Source organism: Pezoporus wallicus, unplaced genomic scaffold, assembly GCF_028554395.1.
Source record: "Pezoporus wallicus isolate ANWC-B61680 ecotype Strahan unplaced genomic scaffold, APGP_CSIRO_Pwel_v1 scaffold_11491, whole genome shotgun sequence".
Lineage (NCBI taxonomy): Eukaryota > Metazoa > Chordata > Aves > Psittaciformes > Psittacidae > Pezoporus > Pezoporus wallicus.
This window is the reverse complement of record NW_026642649.1, coordinates 9418446-9438094: the sequence shown is the minus strand read 5'-3', so window position 1 is coordinate 9438094 and position 19649 is coordinate 9418446. Positions and strand designations below refer to the sequence as shown.

General features: G+C 43.8%; 1 protein-coding gene across 9 annotated transcripts in view; it reads left to right on the top strand.

Moving 5' to 3' along the window:
* The window catches only part of BLVRA (biliverdin reductase A), a 43726-nt gene extending 24391 nt beyond the window's left edge, over window positions 1–19335 (top strand). For 6 of the 9 annotated variants that reach the window (XM_057431281.1, XM_057431276.1, XM_057431273.1 and 3 more), the window contains 6 exons: window positions 7872–7999; window positions 9689–9808; window positions 10437–10534; window positions 11909–12016; window positions 12774–12945; window positions 18693–19335. In XM_057431281.1, coding sequence (XP_057287264.1) covers window positions 7881–7999; window positions 9689–9808; window positions 10437–10534; window positions 11909–12016; window positions 12774–12945; window positions 18693–18966 — 891 coding nt within the window. In that variant the 5' untranslated portion in view covers window positions 7872–7880 and the 3' untranslated portion in view covers window positions 18967–19335. Of the gene's footprint in view, window positions 1–7583; window positions 7782–7871; window positions 8000–9688; window positions 9809–10436; window positions 10535–11908; window positions 12017–12773; window positions 12946–18692 lie in introns of all 9 variants that reach the window. The other 3 variants (XM_057431277.1, XM_057431280.1, XM_057431279.1) reach the window with 3 other exon arrangements.
* Window positions 19336–19649: the final 314 nt, after the last annotated feature.

Below are 19649 nucleotides of genomic sequence, written 5' to 3'. Positions count from 1 at the left end.
CTGCCAGGGACAAATCCACTTTCAAAAACTGATAGTACATGAAAGCCTGAAAGAAATGTTTGGGACTTTTTGTGGCTCTCTCTGCTTGAGTCATATGCCAGTTAGCCATGTACAGGCAGCCTTTTGGTTAAAGAATAGCTGTGATGAGGCTGCAGTTATGTGGGGTTGTTTATTTACCCACCAGACGTTTCACAAAACAATCTGTAATTCCCTCCTGAGTAGTTCCTGGAAACTTAACATTGGAAGTAATGGGCTGGGTTTTGGTTTATTTTAAGGAGATATTTTTATATTTATGAAATAAAAAATTAAGCCCTTCATGTTGCCCAGGGAAGTTGTGAATGCTCCATCTCTGGAGGTGTTCAAGGCCAGGTTGGACAGAGCCTTGGGTGGCATGGTTTGGTGGGAGGTGTCCCTGCCCATGGCAGGGGGGTTGGAACTAGATGATCTTAAGGTCCTTTCCAACCCTATCTATGATTCTATGTCATCTTAATAGTTTTCAGGTGCCTTAAAGGCAGGCTCAGTTCTTTCCTGGATAGTTCTAGCCTTTAGCAGTGTAGGTGTATCAAAATGTAATCTTTTCTCTCAGAGTTTCAAACAAAACAAGCCTGACTGAGGACTTAGCTTCTCTACACACCTCTGGGACTCCATCTCAGAAATGTTATTTGGCTTTGGTTTTCTTCTTCAGACTAGCAACCAAATCTGAACCACAGACGGTGATTACAGACAGAGAACAGGATGAAATGGTCATTCATAGCCATGCACGTATGTCACAGCGCTTCTGATTTAGTCACCCACAGGGTGGAATATGTCATGTATTAAAAATAGATCTTTGGATTCTTCCAGTACTGCTTATGGTTTTTATATTACTTTTGTGAAATGTCTTTGCTGCAAGTACAGAGTTGTGGCTGTGGAGAGCTGCCTTAATGTGATGGCAGTCAGGACCACTGCAGACTCTGGAGTCAGCAGGGTTAGGTTGCAAAAGTGTGTTTTAATAAATGTTTTTCTTTCTGATGAGATATTAATGCTGGAGACAGCATATCTGTTATGAGTGCAGTCATTTATTATTAATCACCCATTGTACAGAGTAAAGGTGCTTGTTTGGCAGCTGTAATACAGCATCTGGCCATATCTCAGTATAACGACATCAACTTCAGCTTTGGCAGCCAGCTGGAAAACCAGAATTTAATCAGAAAGCCTGCCTATAAATGTAAAATGATGCATGTGTATTGTTCAAATGGCTTTTGAAAGCTGGGAAGAAAAGACCATTCTGGCTGTTTCCAAGGCACAGTGGTGCCAGTCAGGATGAAAGACTGTTTTCTGCTGGCAAACCTCTGAGAGAGTTGGTGCCTTGAAGTTACAGCTCACCAGAGCCTATGTGCCTGCCAGGACACTGCGGCCTGGGTTGTGATGGCCAGAGTGATGAGTGTGAGAGATGGAGAGGCACTGGGAGGCAGTGGGAGGTGGGGGGTGTGATACTTAAGACTGTAACAAACAGCTCTCAAGGAAGATGTATGTGGTTGCTCTGCAGCTTCTTGGTGCTGTTGTTTTCCTTTGAAATATGGAAACTGTAAATGGTCTTGGCAGGTCTTCCAGAAAATTTCTGACTCTCATTTTATGGCCAATTAATGTTTTAAAAAGAAATAATGAAGAGTGTTCGTGGTTGCTTTCCTCACTGTCTCTTTCTTGCATAAAGACTACTTTTATCTCTTGGTTGCAGCAAAGGCAGAGCAAAAACACAAAGTCACGCTCCAATGTGTTAGCAGTCGAGCAATTATTTTCTTTGCCTTCATTTCTGTCTTCCCTTCAAGTTCTGCCTATAGTTAGGATTAGTGACTCCTATGTATGGTCTCCTTGAGAAGGTACTTCAGCACATACAGGTGTTAAAGCAAGTAAATGGCTTTCTGCAGAACAAAGGATATTTATGCCTTTGAATGGGCTGCTAAATTGGAGCGTTTGTGCAGTTCTTCCCTTTTAAAAAACAGCACTAACAAAAGCCACATTGTTCAGCTCCTGCTTTCTCTGCTCCAGGCAGATGTGTCTTGCTAATAGTAGGCAATGAGAATAAGATGGGGTGGTACAGGCTCTAGCATGTACCAGCACCCCTCTGCCAGGTTGTGACTGCTGTTGTCTGTCCAGTGTTCCCCTAAAAACTTCTGTTGAGGAAGATGCTGCAACTCTCATCTCAGGGCTTTGCTGCTGTAACAGGGAATACATTTTCTATGGTGCTTAATCCATAAGTCTCCTCACAGAGATCTCTGGAAAAATTCCTCAGTCCATTCTGGGTTACGTTAGGGGAAAGTATCAGGCTGACGCAGCCTGAAAGGGGCACGGCTGTAAAGCTCTATGGACCCCGGTCCAAGCAGGCTGAAAACATACCCGGTCACCACACACACAAAGAGCACACATATACACCACATATACAGACATGTATGTGGCCAGCCACACAGATTACAGACAGAGCACTCACAGAAACACAGATGGCACCAGCAGCATTTCTGGCTGAAGGTCTGCTAGTGAGAATATATATATATATATATATGTAAAGTACAAGGTGAATCCCTCCAGCAGCCAGGTTCAGGTTCAGACACCCAGTCTGCCCAGTAGCAGTCCCAGAATCCCAGTCTCTTGCTGGCACTTAGCCATGTGAGTTCTCCTTTATTCTTTGGAGTACTGGGAGGTGGCTGCCTGGAGTGTGGGGGTTGTATGGTGTATTTTTAAGCAGCAGGAAGGAAATGATGATGTGTCGGCACTCAGGTTTGGTAGAGTTATAGATTTAATGTAAGCGAAGATGTGACAGGTATAGAAGGGGGTGTTGGAGAGAGAATTGCTGAAAAATCACTGTGGGAATGAAATGGATCAACTGTTGAGTTTGCTAAAGTGAACAAACCTTGACAGCAGTGTTTTCAGATTAAGTACTCATCCGTAAGGTTCCTGCTACTCTTAAGATACATGTGGCAGTGAAGCAGTAGTCACTTGAAGTGGCACAATTAAAAAGACCAGGCTGGGAGCACTTCAGGAAAGCCTCCCACATTAGTGTTACGCTATTGCAAGTGACATTAATGGCAAAATATTTTGATTCTATGTGAGTCACTCATTCATCTCTGTGGGAATGAGACTTTGAAAACTGCAGGGACAATGCACAAGGCTTACTGACATTCTCTGTGTACCCGTTCTCAACCTGTCATGTCTAGAAAGGCCATGACAAATTTTCTTGACGGGAAGATAATTCTTCAGTTCTGCCTTTTACCTTGCCTCTGCATTGGCCTTAAGTGATAGTACACACAACAGAAGTAAGCCTTGCTCCCCATAAGCTCACCTCAGTGAGGTAAGAGGTTTTGAGATGTAGGGACTGAAGTCCCATAGTGATTGTACTGGGGAGGCACACACTTGCTGGGTGACTGATCCCTTTTGGCATACTCCATTGCTTGGTTTGCTGCTGTTTTACTGCTGAATTTTGCAAGAATATTTGAGTATAGAGCTGTTTGCTTGGGTTTTTAGCCTAGATCCGTCCAATGGAGGAAATAAGCCAAAGAGTCACAGAAATCTCAACAGAGAGCAGAGGGGTGATGTGACAATGATGTATTAGTGTAGGATAAATGATCCTCTTCAGCTAGATGCCTTTCTCATCTCTACTTCTGTGTCATGCAGGGCTTGTCTCCCTGGGTAAGAGGACCCCCTTTGTGCTGGCCATCAGTGGGAAAGAGCTCCCACGCCAGCCAGCACTCACCATGCCCCAGTTCAGAGGGGACCCTTAGTGGGGCTGGCAGAGCTTCATGCAACCAGGCCAGGCCAGTAGATGCTGGGTGGTGGCAGGTACTCCTCAATCACAATCTGTGAGCATGAAGGATGTCCCCTTCCAATCTTCTCCTCAGCCCCTTTACTTTCCTACAGCCACTTAGGTGGAAAAAATGCTTTTGGATGCAGGCTGATGCACTGTTATATCACTTACTGTACATTTCTTTTTTCAGTATGACAGGAGTCAAAGTTCAGCAGCCTTAAAAACACCTCTGAAATCATTTTGTTAAAGCTTTAACCAATATCACTGATTTTAAGAAAAAAGCATGGAAGACAGGCACAGCAGTTTACAGCTTGGGCTTCTTTCTTCATCATTTTCCTACTTGAAAGAGAACGTTGCTGTTATCCTCATGCAGAGGTTTGAAGTAAGGAGTAAATTTTCATATATTCATCTGGACTCTCAGATGAGTATTCTCTGTTCTGCTCTTACCTGGTTCCAAAAAACACCTAATTTACTTTTCTCCCTGAGCAGCTGCAGGATTTGTTGTGTGGGCAAAATGAGGGTAATAAAAAGCTGCAGCAGGGATGCAGACATAGCAATTTTTCTCCTCACTATGTGCAAAAGCAAAGGCTCTGTAGCGTACGTTTAGCAGCTGTCTCTTTCCGTGTGGATACCGTATTAGCCTGCAAACCTTGACCTGGACCAAATGGCTGGTTGCCATGACAACATGTTGCATCAGAACAGTCATTGGGTTTAGGTTGAAATCATTTCGCCCCTCTTAAAATGTGATTTCTGGGAAGGTCATCAGGTGAAACTTGGAAAGTTTTCTCAAAGGAGAGGCAAAAATGTTGAAGTTCAGCAACACGAGCATCTGCCGAGAGATGTTCTTTGGTCATGGCAAGAAGGTAGGTGGCTCCCCACATCCTCCACTTCATTGGAGAAGGAGGTCAGCAGATCACCAGAGAAACAAGCAGTTCTTGGAAACGAGATGACTGTAGGAGGCTCAGGGGAATCTGTCTGCTGTGTGACTCCCACTCCCAGTCCTGCTAAAGGCAGTAGGTGAACATTAACAGCTTAACACTCCAGTAACCTTGAAAATTTCTGAACTTGAAGTAAGCCCATGATCAGTTACTGCCAAGCTGGACTGCTTCTAAACCTCTGCTGAACTGGTCCTGATTCACACTGGGACCCTTTATGACTCTAAAGAATTACAACCATACACTTTAGAAAAGCATTTCTCTGGCTTTTTGATGGCTCTGCTTGGCAAGATCCTATGGGAGACTGCCCTGGGGATCAGAGGGGCTGAGGTTGATCTGCAGGGACAACCTCCCCAGAGCACAGGTTTCTCACTCCAGTGTGCTGCAAGCAGAGCCATGCATAGCAGAAAGCTGGTGTGGATTGGCAGGGACCTGACCGAGCTCAAACACAAGAAGTGCACAAACTGGGAGGGACTATCCAGGAGGGACATAGAGACAGTGACCAAGCTTTGCAGGGACAGAGCAGGGAAAGGCAAAGCTCAGCTGAAGCTGAAATGAACCACAGGAAAAGTTTCTCTGGGTGCGCTGGGAACAAAAAGAAGGCTGAGTAAATCTGAGCCTGCAGCTCAGTGGGGCCAAGGTGAAGGAAATTATAGGCACTCGATGCCTTTTTCTGCTGTGGCTTTGACTAGTAAAGGTCTGTCCTCAGACTTCCTGGGTTTCTGAGTCTGCTAACAGTTGTCTGTAGGAATTTAGCATTACCCACAGTAGCAGCAGACAGTGATAGAGCTCTTGAGCTAATTGAATGTACAGCAGCCCCTGACACCAGACATGGTACATCCAAGGGTGCTGAAGGACTTGGTTGATGTCACTGTGAAGCCAGTTGTCAATCAGGAGAGAGTCCTGGTGACTGGAAAAGGGCAAGTACTGTTATATGTCCTTATTAGCCACCTGGACGATAGGATGGAGTGCAGCTGTGACAAGTCTGTGGATAAAATCAAAGATGGGGGAGTGGTCAATGCACCACTGATGCCTGGGGAGGCTGGAGAAACGGCAGACAGGAGCATCCTGAATTCAACAGAGGCAAACATGGAGTCCCTTCTCCAGGGGCAAATAACCGTGTGCATCAGGTTGAGGACTGCCTGGCTGGAAAGTCAGAAAATGCCCTGCAGAGGCTAGTGGACAAGTTGAACCTCAGTCCACAGCATTCTCTTCTGACAAAGAAGAGGCTAACCTTGTCCTTGACTACATTAGCGAGAGTGTAGCTTGTTGCATTGAAATGGCAAAAAGCATCAAGGGAATTCTGAGTAGATACTAAGAAGTTAGATCCCACTACTACTACTAAGAAGTAGATACTAAGAAGTTCTTGCTGTGAGGGTGGTCAAAGGCTGCATCAGGGACCCTGGGAGGTTGCCAGATTCACATCTGTCACTGTGGGGTCAGGCAGAACTTGGTGTGACCCTGGTGTGACTGAGTGGGTTTTGAATCGGGTGACCTCAAGGAGTTTCTTCCAGCTAAGATAATTCTGCAACACTCAAGTCTCGTCTCTTCGGCCATAGAGAAAGTTAAGCCCAGACCAGGGCTCTGCCTGTGATGGAGGTGAAAATGGGTTGTGTGCTTATGTTGCTCTCTTTTCCCCCTCGCTCGCTCTCAGCCTTATACATCTCTCCTTCCTTCTTTTACAAGGAGGGCTTTTACAAGTTTCTTTTATAACGTGCCATCACGTTGTACCTCAGATATTTGGTAATGCCATGTCACTGTAATCCCCCTGGAAAACTCTTCCAGTATCACTCACTTCTTTTATATTAAACACGCTGCTGTGTGTTTTACCCTGGTACCCTTTTGGCATGTATAAGAAAGCAGAGTTCAACACTGACAGGAATATCTACATAGGCAGGAGCTCATAATAAAACAAAATCCAAATGACGTGATTTCTTTGAACTTTTCTCTCGGTGTCAGTTGATGTAATTTCTTAGCAGCTGTCAACCTCTAACACTGCCAGAATGGTCTCTTACAGCTGTGATCTTGTCAGACAAGAGGCACAAAGAGGAGTGAAGTGGGGTTGTCCTTTTATCCATTTAAGTCTTAGGAGGATTTGAAAGGCTGCAGCCAGGTAGTGGAACTGATTGAAAGAGTTCACTCAGGTGAAGGGATTGGCAGTGGCAGGAAGGAGAACACTGAAACAGAAGAAACAGAGTTTGAAGGGATGCTGTAGTAGGATGGAAGGAGGAAAAAATGCAGTGGGGCTGACTTGGCTTGGTTTTAGGACGGCTTTCCTCTAAATCTTAAAATTACTGTACAAAGTGTTGCTAGTCCTCAGGGTGGTGGAACAGTGCAGGTTTGAAAGGTTACAGCAGTTGCCTAGTGCTTCTGCAGATCAGTGGCAAGTCATAAATCCAACAGGAGAATTTATTACCAGTGGTCCAGCAAGTGCAATTCCTGGCTCATCCTCTCTATGATGCAATTGTGGCAGGAATGCGCTTCTGGGAGATGTAAATCTTGAAGACATGCCTGCTTGTCATTAAAGGGATGGCAGAGCTTTCTTCATGCATGGAAATGTCAAGCCGACATCTTGACCAAATTATCAGATGGTTGGTTGCATCTTGACGTTGTAGGACATGCCAGTGGTTACCCAGGGGAAGAAAAGACGCTCTTTGCTTCCTGTCCCAAAGTATTTCAGCTATGCTGCCGTGCACTATGAATGTTGGTGTGGCAGCCCAGGGCAGGCTGTGCTGCAGACGCTCAGGAAGTCAGCAGGGTTTATATAAAGCTCTGCTGGGTTTGTAGACCTTTTTGGCTCCTTTCCAGCATGGAAATGCTGATATAAATAGCAGAATGTCTCACTTTTGAAGTCTGCCTTCTATTCACAGAAAGGAAGAACTTTGTGCTGGAGCTGTGATATCATAGCTGTTAAATACAAGTCTCAAGACCAGCCCTGTGACAGTCTGAACCGCTTGACCACATCTCAATGGGATGCAAGTGAGCTCAGTAGCCTGTAGCATCACATCTCTGTTAGCTGGTTGCTGACATCTGAATCAGGTTTGGCTGTATGAAAGCAGGGTTTAAGAGTAAGCCATCGTCCCTCCTCTCTTCCCAGATGCTTCTCTCCCCACTAAAAGACAATAAATCTTGCTTTTTTTTTTTTCCCCTTTGGCCAGATTAACAAAATGTTTGGGACAGTGGTGGTTGGAGTTGGAATCGCTGGCTTAGCACGAATCCGGGACTTGATGAATCCGATGCCTTCCAGCCCTTCTGAGCACCTGAAACTCTTTGGATTTGTGTCCAGGTTAGAAATGTCATCTTAGCATGTTTAATATGTGTACTGTAATGATTCTTTCTTCTGGTGCACATGCCTTTCCATGAGGAGGACTATTATTTGAGAGGGCAGGGGATTAATATCTGAAGTCTTATATTTCTCTTACAATTAAGGCTGTCTGAACAGGGAAAGTGTATGCAAATATGCCTGTCATTCTGAGTGGCAGCTAGGAAATGAGCACAGAAAGCTTTGCAGGAGGGAACTAATGGATTACCTTAGGGAGATACCTTGCAGAAATTGCTAAAGTAAAAGCTGGGAGATGTTCATGCTGTAGGATCTGTGTGGTAAAAGTTCTGTCTAAGATGTCCTGTAGGTTCAGAGCGATACAGACAATAGTCACTCTAATGAGCTGTTTGCATGACATTTGTAGAGATGTTTAAAAGACATAAGAAGTTTTACAGCGTTTAAAAAAAGGTGTGTTTTACAAAAACAGAAGTTTGTAACATTCCTAATAATGCAACTTCATCATAAAATTCTAATTATTTTCTTTTTGACCAGGTACTGAACCTACAGTGTCTTTAAAGGAAATCCCTTAATTTAGTACCTACAGTAAAGTTGCTTCTTAGAGAGCCAGAGTTTTTCTCACTAGCTTGGAGACATGGAAATTTATATACCTCCCTCTGAGCATTCCTGCTAGACTGTCTGCCCCATAACATCAAGGTTTTAAATAGTTAAGCTGTTCATGTATGGATCTCCGACTGTGAATGTATTTTTCCAGCTATATTTAAATCATGCAGTCAGGGTTGTTTGTTTGAGACTGAGAGGACCCATTAGGTCATCCAGTCTATTTCCCTGCCAAATAGACTCTTGGTTCCTTGATGCCTTTGCTAGTGGTACAGCTAGCCTCAAACAACACTCAAGATAGGGTTTTCACTACTTCTGTTGAGAAACAGTGCTGTCAAGATGCACAGTTCACAGGTTCACGGACAGCTTGCTTGGATACGTTGTCTTGCTCTTTGCATTCCAATCACATGCAAACATTATTTATCTTTGCTTTCAGGTCTGGCTTGTGGCCTACCCTCATGCCCTCTGTCACCTATCCTAACACTGTCAAGGTGTCTGCTCCAGTCTTTATTGATGTAAAAGGCTTTTGGGGGCGTTGCATGTGTTTCATTTTCAGGTGGAGATTGCTCAAGGTGGTGGCCAAGGCCTTTCCCTTAGCTCTGGCACAGGGTGTGTGCCATCATAGCCAAGCATCTGCTTTGTCCCTCTCCTTGTCCATACGTGTAGTTGCACGTGGCCCTGTCGACTCAAGTGCTTTGGCCCGTGTTATCCAGCATGCTGGGGAGAAGTTCTCCCATAGGAGCAATATCCTCCTTCTAGTCATTCTTTTAAAATGGTTCTTTTGTAATGATGCTTACTAAAACCAGAACAACAAAACTAATCAGAAAGCACTTTACGCTTCAATAGCGGGGCAGTTTCTGGATTGATACCACCACCTACGCACTGGCCCATCTATTTTGTTCTTTTGTGCACTCCACTTCTGTCTGTAAGTGCTCATGATCTTCCTGGATAACAGGCTGCCTTTGTTTTACCCTGGTTGAGCTCAGTGAGACAGCCATCCATGGGAACAATTTCTATGTGCTGTTGCACAATATGCACTTGGGGAGAATGGACTGTGACAGTTATGCTCTGGTTGTATTTATGCTAAATACACAGGAGAAGCTTTGGCAATATTAATGAGGTCAAGCAGATTAGCCTGGAAGATGCTCTAAGAAGCAAAGAGATCCATGCAGCCTTCATCAGTACAGAGAACAGAAGCCATGAAGAAACCATCAGGTATTTTGAAGTGTTTTTTTTCCCCTCTTTCCTACCCTTTCCCCTGTAATTTAGAAGCATAGAGGAGTTGTGGAAAGCTGTTTTAGGAGAGGATGTGGACACTGGAGAAGAGACTGCCAGACTAGAAGCCTGAAGCAAAAGATAGTGAGTTCCCTAGGTCACCCAATAAGCTCTGGAAGAGAGTACGATTTAAGATGCACTCATTTCCCAGGTAATACAAATTGCATACCTCTAGGCCTGTGTTTGGTGGACAGGCAGCTAAAACCAGGATCCAAAGATTTTCTTCACAGATTATATAGACAAAAGGCACTCTGGTGCCCCACTCCAGCCACTCAAGTGTCTGGAAGTTAGAAATGGCGGTGCTCAACGCTGTGGCGTTTTAGTGACTCGCTCTAGGTGAGTGAGAGGATTCTATGGAAAAAGAATTAAAAGCCAGCTCTCCCTGTGTTTAAATGTGTGATGCAGCCACACACAGTCCTTGCTAGGAAACTTGCAGTGGGTTTCTGTTACTCTGCATTGTTCTTTTCTCCGCAGGGGGCTGACGGTGAGAATGAGAAGCAGCTTGCACAGTGTGGAGAGAGGATTATGATGATATTCTTTTTAAAGACTGATCTTGTATCCCTTTCAGAATGTTTCTAGAAGCTGGGAAACATGTCCTCGTTGAGTATCCCATGGCTTTGTCTGCTAAGGCGGCCCATGAGCTCTGTGAGATGGCTGAGCAGAAAGGTAATGCATATGTTCTCAAGGGTGTAAGCAGTATTAGCTGTTGGGTAGCGCCAAAGGCATCAGACTCACAGGGCTCCAATCTACTCTTAGTCATAACATACAAGGGAGTATGCTTGTCTCAGAGATGTGTCAATCTGGGATTTAAGTTGTGTGTAATGGGAAAACAAACACACAGATGTCATCGCAAAGAGTAAGGTACATTTGCCCTCACAAAAGCACTGGTCTCTGCTTGTGATGCTAAGAATGCAGTTAGAGAAGGAAACATCTGTCACACTGATAGTAAAGCACTTAATTAGTGTAGCCATTTGACTTGTGCCCTTTGCTGTTCTCTCTCCCTGAAAATAAACTGGAAACAGCTCCCCTAATTTCTAGTATTTGTGATGTGCTGGTCACACACAGCTGTTCATGCTATAGTAGGCCAGCAAGACATCCCTGTCTGAAAGACAAAATCTCTTTATTTCTGGAAAGTGCGTGGTCCCATCCCTGCTGTGCCAGGGGTCAGGAGCTGGCAGTTCAGCTGAGACCAATGGGGATGTATGGGGCTGCAAGGAAAAGTACAGTGGGGCAGGAGCACAGTTCAAACCCTTTGGACAAGCTGCACTATTTAAACCACTACTTCTTAAAAATCTCCTTTGTGACTTTTGTTCTATAACACCAGAGGTACAGGATTTCTGTTGTTTCCTTGTGCCATCACCACTTAACTGCCTTCTTGCTCGCCAAATAGCTTCCCATTGAGCAGAATTTATGCCTTTTCTCTTGAAGCAGCAGCAGTTACTGTCAGCAGCCTAAATTGTCTCTCCTGGAAACCTTCCAGAAACACACATACTGAATGAGGGCCACATCCAGTGTGTATCGGACAGCCTCTATTCCAAAGTAGTCCGATTAATTGCAGTGGAGGGAGGTTATCTTTAACATACCGTTACAGTGGTATAATTGTTTTACTCCATTTTTTTTCCTCACAGGGTAGTAGGAAAGAAATGTGGAACAAGGAAATGTGAGGGGAAAGAGGCCAAGGATTAATCTGCTTTTTCCTTTGAAGACTCATGTTTCAGCTTTAGTTGGGTATTGGGTTTCATTACAGAGTTTCTGTTAAACATAGTGGCTACTGTTCCTGTAGTCTCTATATTTGTTGTCTCCTGAAAAATCCTTAACCCAGATTGATGTCTCAGAGCAGGGCCCTTGTCTGATTTTCTTTCTGACATCTTTCTACCAGCCATGCATGAGAGCATTTATAAGTGAGTTCCCATGGGTGGCTGGTGAAGCCTTTATTGCTTAGACGTGCCTTTCATTCATTCAGAACTCTTTTATTTGGTCTGTCCTGATTTTTGGTGGGTTTTTTGTTTGTTTGATGGCTTGTTTTGTCCTGAATGGCAGATAAAGTACTTCATGTGGAGCACATTGAACTTCTGACTGAAGAGTACAAGCAGCTGAAAAAAGAGGTGGCCGGGAAAGACCTGGTGAAGGGAACATTGCATTTCACAGGTCAGTACCTGTGAGGGAATTGAAGTCCATCTGGATTTGTCTTGACTGCTCCACAGGGACGCCAGTCCTTCTAGGCTTCATTCAGTCCTTTTAGATGAGAATCCCTATAACTGACTAGAGACACAGGTATCAGTTCTGGATATTCCCATGAAATTCATTGCAGAGCTGTCTGGACCTTTGAAATTCATTGCAGAGCTGTCTGCACCTTTGCCTTAACAGTTGTCTTCTGTGGACTGTTGCTTTGCTAGTCTCTTTCTGCTGTTTGGTGAAGAATGCAAGCCCATGCCTTGTTGTATGGAGGAGAGGATACTTCCTCACCCCTTCTGTACGTTGGTGGTAGTGACCACCATTTCTCATTCATATTTGTCTCAGAGAAGAGAATGTGTCCCAATTTCTACTGGGGACTTTGTTTTCACTACTGGTGTTTGCCCCTGGAAGAGTTGGGAGAGGCTTTCAAGCTGTTGTTTTCTCCCTATTTTATTCCCTTGTTGAATCCAACAGTTGAATGTAACTTCTTGTCTACAACGTATCCTGAAAGGTTTGTTGTGTATGTACTTTTTGCAGCCTTATCTTATACCTTACCAAGTGATTTCAAGGTTGACCGTGTTTGTTGACTTTCCTGCTCAGTCCCTCCACTCATGGCCTTTCTACACCCTGGTCTCTAAGCCTGCAACACTGCAGTTTCTTCATCCTTTCCTATGTAGAGGGCATTATTCTCTTTCCCATTTCTCAAGATTTTCTGTTGCTGTGTTGCCAGGTAGTGTCCTCGATGAAAACAAAACAGGATTCCCAGCTTTCAGTGGAATTGCCCGACTGACTTGGCTGATTGACCTCTTTGGAGACCTCACTGTTACCTCTGCCACCAGAGAAAAGCAGAAGGATAAGAATTATTCCAGAATGACTGTTCACTTTCAGACAGCAAACAAGAAGTAAGTAAATGGGCATGGCAGACTCCTCAGGTGTCATCTGCAGGAGATCTGCATCCTCTCTTCCGCCTGTGGAAATGGAATGGGTAGATATCGGCATAGAAGTGTACAAGACAAACAGGCCTGAAAGTCGGGCATCAGACATTCTAGCTGTAAAGCTAATGTTTCTTTAAAGGCTGAAAAACTCCAGCTGTTTGAAAAGGTGGTGCACTGCTTGTGATACTTAACTTATAGCACTGTAATGCTGTGCTCGTAGGTAGTACTAGCTGGAAGTTAATTGAAAATTATACATTTTGAGCAGAGGTATAATAAACTACTGACATGCCAACACGCCAGGTTTGCTTTTGCCTAATGCCTAATCTGCGGTACTGAAGTTTCCTCGATACTTCCTGAGTAGGACAACAATCTGTTTCCCTTTGTTGTCTTTTTGCTTTTCTTCTTTTTTTGTCTTTCGTTGCATGGGTGAGAATCCAGCAGCCAGGATTACTTGCCATTTTTTCCAGCCATTGCACTATGACTTTCTTGCAGAAAACTCTTTTGATGATGCATTTTATAATAATGTTTGACCTTCCTTTTATCTGATAACAATAGCCTTGTTATCAAATAGTATATTTTTAATGCTACAAAATAGTGTATTTTTAAATACTATGTGACCATGAAGTAAGTCACCAGTGTTTTATACTGTGGATTGAGTACTGAACTTGATCTGAAGTCTGGTGGTGTAGTGTTTCACTGGAAACTCCCAGGTTTTGTCATTCTGGGCCATCTGCCTGAAAGTCATGTCCCTCAGATAGGTTGAAGTTACTTACGATGGCAGTTTACTGCATGCTATAGGTGCAACTGGGTAATCGTCGGACATGAAAATGTACAGAGAAGTTACCCAAGGTCTATACATTTCCTAGGAAGTAGGAATGGTGACGGAACAGTTTATTCCGTTCCCTTCGCTCCTGCTTTCCTGTTTTTCCATATAGCATGCTGTGCCTTTGAGAGAGATGACCTCTTCATAGGCATATGAGAAAAGTCATAGGAGAAGACTAAGGAGAGCAAGGGAAAATAAGACCATATGGGAAAATGTTCTGGCCTGTCTGTGTAATAAAGTACCCTTTGTACTGCACATACACTGCTAGAACACTTAAAACAACAAAAAAACTCAAAACAAAGAACAAACCCCCCAAAGCAACAAACCCACCCCAAAAAGAAGCAACCACAACAACAAAAAAGAAAATCCACCAAACTTAATGCTTGCTTCTTTAGGAATTTTATGAAAGCTTTTAGTTAAAAATTAATAACCTGAAGGACCTGAAGGGGAGTGAATAATCAGGGCTCACCTGAACTGTTGGTTTCACCACGGGTCTAATTAAACATTTTACCAGCCAGTCCTACAAAGCCCACTGCAGTTTATTGTGGGATTTGCATCTTGTCTTACCAATCTTCCTCTCTTTTTAAAGAAAACATCATTTCCAATGCCTTTGAAAACGCAGTTCTGAGAGGACAGAACTCCGTATAAAAGCTCTGTTTACCCTCCTAGCAACTTGCCAGTAATTGAAGTAGCTGCAAAGATCTATAGAGTGAGATTTGAACTAATTCCAGCAGGTGGAACTAGCGGGTGGTTTAAACATTTCCCTGGCTGTCCCGTCTCCTAGTAGTCCTTAGCTGACATAAATATTTGCTAGATACAAACCTATTTCTACAGTACTGTTTTTTTCCTGCTCTCTACCACTCTACACTGATACCCACTACTGTTGGTATGGGTCAGTGTGTGTTTTGTCACCATGAGCGTTTTAATGACCTCGGGGGCAGTCAGCTTTATGCCTGTGGGATAATTTACGCTGGCTGGAAAGTTACATAGCGTTCCTGTATTCTGTTCTGTGGCAGGGCCATATTTCCTGCTGACCTTCCCCCATTGACGTCAATGGAGTTACAGCAGTAGAGAATTTGGCCCACTCTCTATCGAATGAAGTTATGGCCCAGCAGTAACGGTGGTGGTGTTACAGCTCTAATTTGCCCAACCGTTATGGTGCTGAAGGATGGGACAGGTCAGCACCTTCCCTCAGAGCTCTCTCGTCCGTTTTCGAAAGGCACGAATGCACTAACCCTGAGAAATCAGGTTAATTCAGCCTATTTTTTACCTTGGAAAATACAGCAGGTGCAGAATGCAGGAGCCTGTGTTCTGCTTGTTAAGCAGGGATTTGTGCAAAGGCTATAGCCTGCCTCTGCTGCAGAGCCCGCGCTGGCTGCTCATCTGTCTCCGGGTGGATTTTGGAGGTGCGTGTTAACGCCTGACACCCAGCTATCTGAGAGATGACCTCTGCCTCTGTTCTGTTTCCAAGAGAGTTGAGCTGACAGCCTCTCTGTGATAAAACATTGAGCAATCCAGGAAAAGCCAAACCTCCACTGACAGCATGGCTGGTTTGGGACTGCAGTTCCCGTCCCACGATTATGGAGCTTGGATTCAGTGAATGTCAGAAATGAATTTTTAGTGCGAGCTGGAGAGAGAATGATTTGGGCAATGTCTCTTTTAATGTTAACTAGGGGTAGGGTCTAATTGTCTAATTCCCATCCAAGGTAAGGTAGCTCCTTTTGATTGCATGGTAAATAAAAATTATTGACATTCTCAAAGAGTGAAAAGGAAAATGTCTTAATTTCTTTTAAACATTTTCTGAACACATAATCTGACAATAAGCATTTGAAATGATGTTTTTATTGAGATCTAAGCTTACAAAGTCTAATCAAATAGCTTCAAATTGAACATCCATAAAAAAGCATATAATAACTGCTTTCTGCAGATGTTGCTACATAAAATATTAAGCTGAGTGGACCCAGAATTCTTTCAGGCATGAAACCAGCTAATTCTTCTGCAAGTACAAAGATTGCTTGCCCCATTTTGGTTTATTGAGTCCAACTAGAGCCACTCATTATTTGAGGAAACAAGAGAATCAGAAGAGCAGAAAGCCTCTTCCAATCACTGAGTAAAATATAGCTAAGAGAGCTCTACCAGTCAGCAATCCGGAAAGACAGAAAAACCACAGTAAGTCAGGATGGTTTCTTCACTGCAGATGGTGCTTGCTTTTAAGAAGTTAGTGTAAAAGTGGTTTGTTACTGTTTGGTTAAACTTTCTTTGTTGTCTTTAACTGTCCAACATACTTTATGTGGCTTTATTCAGTTTCCAAAAATGCTGGATTTGTTTCTTCTAAGTAACATAGACCTCATAGCAGCCTTCCAGTATCTGAAGGGGGCCTATAGGGATGCTGGGGACGGACTCTTCATTAGGGACTGTAGTGACAGGACAAGGGGTAACGGGTTAAAACTTAAACAAGGGAAGTTTAGATTGGATATAAGGAGGAAATTCTTTCCTGTTAGGGTGGTGAGGCACTGGAATGGGTTGCCCAGGGAGGTTGTGAATGCTCCATCCCTGGCAGTGTTCAAGACCAGGTTGGACGAGGCCTTGGGTGATAAGATTTAGCGTAAGGTGTCCCTGCCCACGGCAGGGGGGTTGGAACTTGATGATCTTAAGGTCCTTTCCAACCCTAATTATTCTATGATTCTATAACATTTTTAAATAACTAACTTGCTCCATTATACTTCGTACAAATCTTTAATGAACATGGGGAAGTTATTTTTTGAAAAGCAGCAGCCCGTCACAGTTTTCTGACATAAAATACAAACCTGTTTCTTGAGCTACAAAGTTGCTTAAATCATGTGAGACTTGCAGCATGCGTATTTTTATGGCAGAAGAGGGATTAATTTTAGTGTTGAAGTTGTTGTTAACTAAAAAATTAATAAGTTCTGGTTACCAATCAAGTAAAGTGGACCTGTCTTTGGGAAAATAACTAAAAATCTGATTGCAGAAGAAGATGGATCTATTTCTAAACCCAGCATTTTCCTGCCCACTGATCTAAATCAGTCATTTTAATCACTTTGATTAAATTCTGCCCTCTCTGCATGATTGTGCTTTTGGTTCAGTGGCTTCCCCAAGCTAGAGCAGAAGGAGCATACGCTTGAGCCTGATCACTGCTGTGTGTGTGCACTAGGTCATCCCAGGGAGGCTTTGACACTGCCTGTTTTGGATCATATCATGGTGGAGATCTTTGTGCCCAGTGGTTTCTTCATACCTGTCTACCTGAGATAAAGCAGCTTTGAATAACAGTGGCCTGAACCCTCTGTAGCTGTTTGCTATCGTAAGAACATAGAGCTGGCTCTGTTGAGTTGGAGCAAAACCCAGCTTGCTCAACAGCCTGTCTCTGACTGAGGTCAACGTCCAGCTCCTCGGGGAAGGAGGATGAGGACATAGAAAACGCCGAGTGATATGGTCCTCAAGCACCCTTCTGGCCTGCAATGACACGTAGCCTTGAGACTTCCTGAAACACGAGATGTCTTTCCATTTATTATCCTCTGAGGATTTTTCCCTGTGCACTTTGCAAGCTGTGATATAGTCTTTTTTTTCTCCAGCTGTGTTATTCTATCCAGTCAGGTTCATCTGGCCATGCTTAATTTGTGAAGAATAATTGATACAATGATGTGAATGTAAAAACTGGATCCTAAAGCATAAAAGATGAGGTGCTGAATCATTAAGCTGAGCGCTCTGCAGAAAGCATTCAGGGTAGATTGACAAGGACTTTCTTTTTAGATCTGATGATACTGAGGGTTTAATGGGCACTACTTGAAGACAGAGTTAATTCTTCCATGCTATTGATGCCCTCATAATTTGTGAGTGGCAGACTAAAATGGGTCATAAAGGACTGTGGAAGGGCCATCAATAACCAAATAAGAAAAATAACGTGCATCCTGTAAACACAGGCAGTAGTGAGTGCTGATGAATGAGCTGCAGAAAGGTAATGGCATGTTTTGGGCAGTTGACAAAAGAGCAGGAAGGGAGGATCGTGGCTGTGGCTTGTGTTGAGGACCATTCCTCAAAGCCTCTGTATGCGTTTGCAGTTTAAGTCCCCTGAAATGATGGAGCATGTGCCATGGTTCCTCTCTCCTCAGTCAAACTAGGAAGTTGGGGAGGAAATTGCAAGGACCTGTGAGCTATGCCAGTCAATAGCCAACACCACCAGTGCTTGGCCTGCGGACTGTGTCTCACGTTGACTTGAGATTGACTTTGATTAAGACCTGCTTGAGAGTCAATGTAGCTGAAACAGGTAAAATTGACATTTTGTGGTGTAATCTCTAGGATCAACTTGGTGCTCCCAGAGAAGAGAAAGAAAAGTATTTGAAAAGCTTGGAGAGTGTGGATGCTAGTGTGTGCATGGGTGAACTTGCCATCTGTTGAGCTCATTGTAAAGGGGTGGCGTTCAGCTTGCATGGAAGCAGCTGGTTCACCTAAATTTATTCTTGCAGGAGGAATAACTGGACACTGAGGGCCTTGTGAATTTAGCTGTGATTGGATCACTCACAAAATATTTGGATGTTTAGCTGCACTTTTCATCCAAGTCCACAAACAAGCAGATTAAATTTCCCTCATCGCTGTGAGATGGCTAGACATTGCTGGCTTCACTTTGTGCAGAGGGACATCAAAGCTGTAGAGAGAGCTCAGGTGGTGTGCTGAAAGTCATGGCATGAAGCAGTGGCAGAGTTAAGACTGTTACCTGGTATTCATCTCTGCAGTGACTAGGCACGTTGGTCAGAAAATGTTACCTGAATATGCAGTGATTGAAATGGTGCATTTATTAGGGCATTTTCTGCAACTAGAACTAGAACTGTTGACTCTGTTTCTTCATAAATACTCTTTCTTTGTTCCTCCACACTAGACCTCTGACTTGGATTGAAGAAAGGGGACCAGGGATGAGACGTGAAAAGAAAATCAACTTCTGTTTCACAAGTGGTTGCCTGGAGAACTTCCCTCAAGCCCCGAGGTCTGCTGTGGGCCTTTTCATGCAGGATCAGAACCTTTTTGCCAAAAAACTGCTGGGCCAGGTATCCAAGGAGGAGCTGGCTGCTGAGAAGTGGCGAATTTTGCGGTGTCTTGACCTTGCCGAGGAGATCCAACAGCACTGTGAACAGCCAGAGAGAATCCGTTCCTGAGACTGCGCTTAGGGAAGGAGGAACATGACAGAAGGGAAAGCTGTAGGGCGAGAGCTCACTGTTGCCATCAGGCAGTTGCTATTTCTGTTTCATTACCTTCTTTTTGCCTAGCTGTGATTCCTAGGCTCTCTGGGTGGGCTGGAGAGTCTGGGCTATACCCTGTGCCTTCTGGTTTGTGCCAACACAAAGCGACGTTACCTTGCTTCAATGCATTGCTGTCCTTCCAGGCAGGTAGGAACCTAGCAGCAGCAAGCTTTCCTGTGACTTGGCTGGAAATGTCCCTGAGAGCATATACTGGAGGACTGCAAACACTAGATATGATTTTCCCTCATGAGTTCTCATCTCCCCCATGACATGTCTTACAATGAGGTATGTCTCATTTAGTAGTATTACCTAGAAAGAAGTATTAGCTAGAATGATGTTCTAGGTGAGTTTTCCACCTCTTTACCTGATCTGCAGAACTTGGGCCACCACAGTCCCAACCTTTTCTTCCAGATACCCCACATTGTTCTATGTATTTGCTCTAGTTAGTTGTTGTGCCTATTTAGGGGGTTTTGTTGGTGTTTTTGTTGTTTGGGTGTTGTTTTTTTTTTCACAGTGGAAATCATTTACTTTCAAATAGAATCAAACCAGAACAGAAGAAATACCTTGTCTCTTAATAGATGCCATGTTGAGTTCACTCA